This window comes from Camelina sativa, chromosome 11, assembly GCF_000633955.1.
Source record: "Camelina sativa cultivar DH55 chromosome 11, Cs, whole genome shotgun sequence".
In the NCBI taxonomy this organism is placed as follows: domain Eukaryota; kingdom Viridiplantae; phylum Streptophyta; class Magnoliopsida; order Brassicales; family Brassicaceae; genus Camelina; species Camelina sativa.
In genome coordinates this window covers 21,380,716-21,386,446 of record NC_025695.1, presented here as the reverse complement: position 1 = coordinate 21,386,446, position 5,731 = coordinate 21,380,716, and the positions used below count along the sequence as shown (strand labels likewise).

Sequence of the window (5,731 nt, the reverse complement as noted above, 5' to 3'; positions counted from 1 at the left end):
CTTGTAAGTATCTCTGTTTAACACAAGTTCATTATTCATATCATATCTACAATATAGTAATATAGTTGTTTCATTTCTCTGTTTTTAGTCTGAGAGTACTGGTGAGCCACTACCTGATTTCCTGCGAGTACTAGAAGACACTCATAGGAAACCTGATGGGTCGTTTGTTGATGGACTGTCTGAGAAGGTGTTCAATGAAGTGTCGTCAAAGATAGCTGAAGCTGAGTCTGAGCTATTATCAGCGGATAACATGGAGAGTAGTGCTTCTGGCGGGTTATCAGTAACTGTGAAGAACCAAATCTATGCCGAGGTAAAACATGCTTCATTGTTTTTGTTAATGTTTGTGTTTGTGTAAACTATGTGTGTAAACACTTATGGTGTTTATGTTTGTGTAAACACTTATGGTGTGTATATGTTTTGTTGGCAGGTTGCTCCGAAGAAAAAGAACCGGATATATGGGGTTGGTAACATGCAAGCAGAAGCATCTTCAGCTCATATTGGTCAACCGCCTCCTCCTGATGAAGATCCACTTGTTCTAGCTGCGAAGCTTGCTGCTGTCGAAGCTGTTCTTGCAACTCAGGCAACTCAGTTACAGAAGATGCATAGTTATGATGCATACTTTGATTATCTTGCAGAGAAAGATCCAGAGTTTGCTGCAAGGTTTCGCCGAGAAGATACAGCTGTTGGAGACATAAACACTGGAGAGGCAACTGGCAAAGAAGCTATCGGCGGCCAAGCAACCGGCGGAGAAGCTACCAGCGGCCAAGCAACCTGATGAACTCTCTTTCTCTTAATGTGTAATGTGTAATGAACAGCTTAGAACTTGATCTCCCTTGTAAACTTATTTTGTTATTTGAAAACTTAGTACTTCTAATTACAGCTTTAATTTGCATAAGTTATAAGGTTTAATTCTAATTACAGGTTTAATTTTAATTACAGGTTTAATTCTAATTAAGCTAACCAAAATGAAAATTTTAATTTTTTTTATACCATTATTATTATTTGCGACGGAAAAGATAATTGCAAAAGCATCGCAAATTTGCGAGAGAGTTACTAGATACGACATTTGCGAGAAAATTGCTTTTTAAACAAGTCCTTGCAATTTGCGTTTAGTTTGCGAGGGAATTTTTTTCCTCGCAAAAGTTGCGAGGGATTTGCGACGTTGACCGATTTGCGAGAAGCGATTTGCGAGGAACGAACTTTCCTCGCAAATACCTCGCTTTTGTCGATTTGCGAGGGATTCGCTACATATTCGTCCATCGCAAAACCGTTGTTTTCTTGTAGTGAGTATCATATACCTAAATTGGATTTAACAAACACAAACAACTATGGTTAATCCCTTAGATTTGGTTTATCCTCAAAGAAGAACAATAGATTCTTTGGAGTACCTTCTCAATTTCAAGTTTCAAACGCCCCCTTTTGAGCTTCAAGCTCCTCCTTCTCATCATCATAAAACATTGATTGAGAAGTAGAATGATGAAGGAATCTCGTTGAAGAAAACGTACTTGAGCTCCTAAGAATGGTCTCTCTTCCAATTTCACAGAAAAATCATATACTTGGTGGTGAGTTGGTTCAGTGATAAACAAAGTCTCAAGCCAGAGAGAGAGAGAGAGAGAGAGAGAGAGAGAGAGAGAGAGAGAGAGAGAGAGAGAGAGAGAGAGAGAGAGAGAGAGAGAGAGAGAGAGAGAGAGAGAGAGAGAGAGAGAGAGAGAGAGAGAGAGAGAGAGAGAGAGAGAGAGAGAGAGAGAGAGAGAGAGAGAGAGAGAGAGAGAGAGAGAGAGAGAGAGAGAGAGAGAGAGAGAGAGAGAGAGAGAGAGAGAGAGAGAGAGAGAGAGAGAGAGAGAGAGAGAGAGAGAGAGAGAGAGAGAGAGAGAGAGAGAGAGAGAGAGAGAGAGAGTACCTTCAACCAAGTTTCTTCCCGCATTTGTGATGGTGGTACAAGCAAGTGGTTGGTGATGCTTTGGATTCGCTGAGTCCTTTACAGCCCAATAGCCCAAGGAGATCTACGCTTGTTGGATTCTGGGTCCTCCACTTATGTGGTTTTCGTAGTAGCGAGAGATTTTGCCGGAGAAACCAAAGTTGCATCCTCTAAATTCAGATCTGTTGGGAAAGGGGCCAGATTCTTCGCCTTGGCAAAAGATTGGGCACTAATCTCAGGGAGAAACCAATTTGGCTCGGGAGAGAGTCGAGAGACATCGGGTTAGACTTTACTGATGCCCCAACAACTGATGACGTAACGACGGTGGTTTCGCAGATGAAACCCTTGACGAAAGAGAGTTTCTAATTTTTTTTCCTTTTGAGATATGTTTAACGTTTTAAAGGTAAGTTTTTTTTTCTTTTTTTTTTTTTTTTTTTTTTTTTTTTTTTTTTTTTTTTTTTTTTNCATACAGCGCTTAAGTAAAAAATTTCCCCAAATATTGGTGGAACAAGTGATTGTAACTTTCCGCTTCATGATTTTTTATTATAGTGTAGTTTAAGTGCTATTATAGAGTAATCGAAAGAAAAAGTTATCTTTCATAGCAGTTACGGAAAATGAGCTATTGTCATGTGCTATCAATGTGGATATTTCTTGTAGTGTTAAGAAAATGGGGTCGTTTGTTTTTTTTCGCTTTAACATCTCAAAAACCTAGCAGTAGCTCTTCGCCTAGGTTGTCTCTCCACTATCTTCTCCATGGAAATAATCTTCTTCCTCTTATTAAATTCTTCTTCTCTCAAGACTTTAACACTCGCGTTTATGCTCTATTACCCTCTTATACATTTTTAAATATTATTTTAGGCTTCAAAGAAGTTAACTTCGTCCTTCCTTTTTTTTCTATGTCGGATTTGTCATTTGTGATACCTTACTATTATTGCTCAAAATGTTACACTGATTAATAGCATTAGGTGTTTGCTCCAATTTTCATGTGGCTTAAGTTGGTAGCTCTACAATTGTTATTGTTTAGCTTTAGCACTATCACATAATACTGTCTTTAGATACTGCTTTAGGTCATAAGGTCAATAAAAAGGCTGAAGCTTTCATCAGTTAGCTCCAATTCTTCTTATAAAGGAAGGAGTAGATCCACTACTGAAGGCAATGATGATGACACCAACTCTCGGAAGACTAGTAAGACTAGTGTTTCGTATATGAAGAAGAAGATGGTCTACCCCAATAAGGCTGACCATAACCATCTAAACAAAATCCCACGCACCATGTGGGCTGCCCCAAAGAGAAACCAACGATCTGCTTCTAGTTTCTGGCTTATGAGAAGCCAAATGACATGCTGCTATTCAGGTTCACTCATCCCACAACAGGAGAAGCTCAGATGATCCTACCTAATGTCGCTACCACAAAGATTCGGCTTGGAGCTAACATTGACTTTTCACCTCCGCTGGAGACGCTATACATCCATGAGGAGGAATCATAGAGTGATGGAGGAGACGCAGGAGGACAAGGGCATGGAGAAGAGCTAGAGGAGTTTAATTTTAGGAGTATGTTTGCTCCCAAAAGTAGCCAGTAGGGGTTAGAGAGGCCCACAAGAGGATTGGATGGTTGAAGATGATGAACAAGTTCATGGAAAGGAAGGTAAAGAACCTTACTGGGACACTTAAGGTAATGAGAGGAAAGATCAGGAAGCTCCAAGACAAGACAAGTTGTGCCTCAGCTCCAGCTCCAGCCCTTGCACCCACCTGGATGGGGAGGAGCGAGCCAGTTAGGCCATCATTAATGGGAGAACACACTATGTGTTCTAAGCCCAAAAAAATTAATAAAAAAGTGAATAGTGGGCTTAGATCAAATTTTCTGATCTTGAATGAGAACTGATCCAAACCCAGTTCTCATTTGTCGTGGCTCATCGTCATTGGTTGGTCGAGATGTTTTGGAAAGAAAGAAAAATTTTCATTTTTCCCCTTCTGTCTGAAATCGATTCTAGGTTTTCTTCTTTCTATGTTCCATCAACGCTCTGGGCAAATCTTCTTCACTCTCCCTCTCAGACCAATCGTGATTTTGCATACTCCTCTCATAATCTCAGGTTAGTAATTCAATTTGTAGTCTTAGGAGGAATTAGGTGACAAGATTGTAGAATTAGTCGGAATCTAGAATCCAAATTCGAATGGTATTTGATGTTTGTTGCAGACATGAAGAACCGCCAGGACAAAGAACTTGAGGGTTTGTGATTGGTGATATCAAAAAATAATTAATAAAAAAGTGATTGAATCTTTCTCGAGGGTTTGTGATTTGGTCGGAGAGGTTTCAGTTCACATCAGCTGTGAAACTCAATTCCGATGCAACTTGTATCAATGTGTTACCTTTTAGAGATTTTGAAGGTTCGAGCAAGTACTTTGTTATTTGTGATTCTAGAGGAAGGGTTTATGTGTTCTTGAGAAATGGTGATGTTTTGATTGAGTTTTTCACCACGGTTGATTTTCCCGTTACAGCTATGGTTTTAAGCGGGAAGCTCACAGTGTTGACTGAGAACAGAACGGTTTATGGCTCGAGTGTTGACATCTCACAGAAGGGCCTTGCCCGTGCTGCTAAGGTATGCTAACTCTGAGACTTAACCTGATGAGACTATATGCATCTTAAAGCTTGATATTTGTTTGTTCAAAACTGCATTTATGCGATTCATGAGTTGTGTAACATGTGAAGATTGTATTTTATATCCTCTTCAGAGATGGTTGAATGAAGATTGTTAATTTACATCAAATATGTGTGCATGTATTGTTTCAATTTCAGATGCTACGTTTGAAATTAAACAAGGGACCTTGCAACCTCAAATCTACTACACTCTATGATGGCTCCATCCTCGAGTTTGATTCTAGGCTGCAAGACATTGACGTCGGCACTTGCTTAGAGGTCCCCTTCTATTTTCTTGCTTCATTTCTTCATCATTTTTAAAATGTGTATTATCTTCAAGAAATCTGACTTTAACATATAATCTGTTCCGACTCTGTAGGTCATTGAACACATGGAGGAAGATCAAGCCTGTCAATTTGGGAAAACAGTTCTAACCTTGTTCCGCCCGAAACTTCTGATTATCTCCACACCAAACTACGAGTGCAACAAAATTCTACATAAGCGTGCTCCAGACAACTCAGAAAAGAAATCCATTTCACAGCCACTCCAGTTCAGGAACCATGACCACAAGTTCGAATGGACAAGGAAACAGTTTAACCAGTGGGCAACTAAGCTCGCCAAAGGCTACCACTACAGCGTCGAGTTCAGCGGTGTTGGTGGGTCTGGCATAATAGATCCCGGATTTGCTTCTCAGATTGCTATTTTTAGACGGAAATCTTTGTCTGCTGTTAAAAGGAAGGACTCGGAAGGCTCGATGCAGCCTTATAAAGTCACTTGGGAATGGACAAGAAGAAATGGAGACAAAAAAGACTAATCTTTGGTTTACAAGAGTATCATCAACCAGAATAGACTTGTAGGTAAGTATTAATAATTTTTTGTCCAAGGATCATTGAATTTGGTTTGTATCTTTGTTCACATTCAAGTTTTGGTCTATAGTTAATAATAAATTACATCTTTGTAAAATGTTTAAGAATATTATATTATTATATATTTATTCTAAGAACACCATAATTAGTTCTCCCATTTTTTTTACCTATGATCTTAACAACTGATCTAACATTATTTTCACTATATATTTAATCTAAGAACACAAAAAAAAGTTCTCCCATTAATGATGCCCTTAGGGGAGCACACGACCTGGCCGAACCAGACCTGACAGAACACGCAGGAGTCACTCGG

The 5,731-nt window shown here is 39.3% G+C and overlaps 1 protein-coding gene across 1 annotated transcript; it reads left to right on the top strand.

The window, feature by feature from the left end:
* LOC104728186 (small RNA 2'-O-methyltransferase-like) lies at positions 3,536-5,400 on the top strand. The gene is made up of 4 exons (XM_010447211.2): positions 3,536-3,589; positions 4,233-4,514; positions 4,712-4,831; positions 4,932-5,400. Exons 1-4 carry the CDS (start codon positions 3,536-3,538, stop codon positions 5,364-5,366), a joined length of 891 nt encoding a protein of 296 aa, XP_010445513.1. The 3' UTR covers positions 5,367-5,400.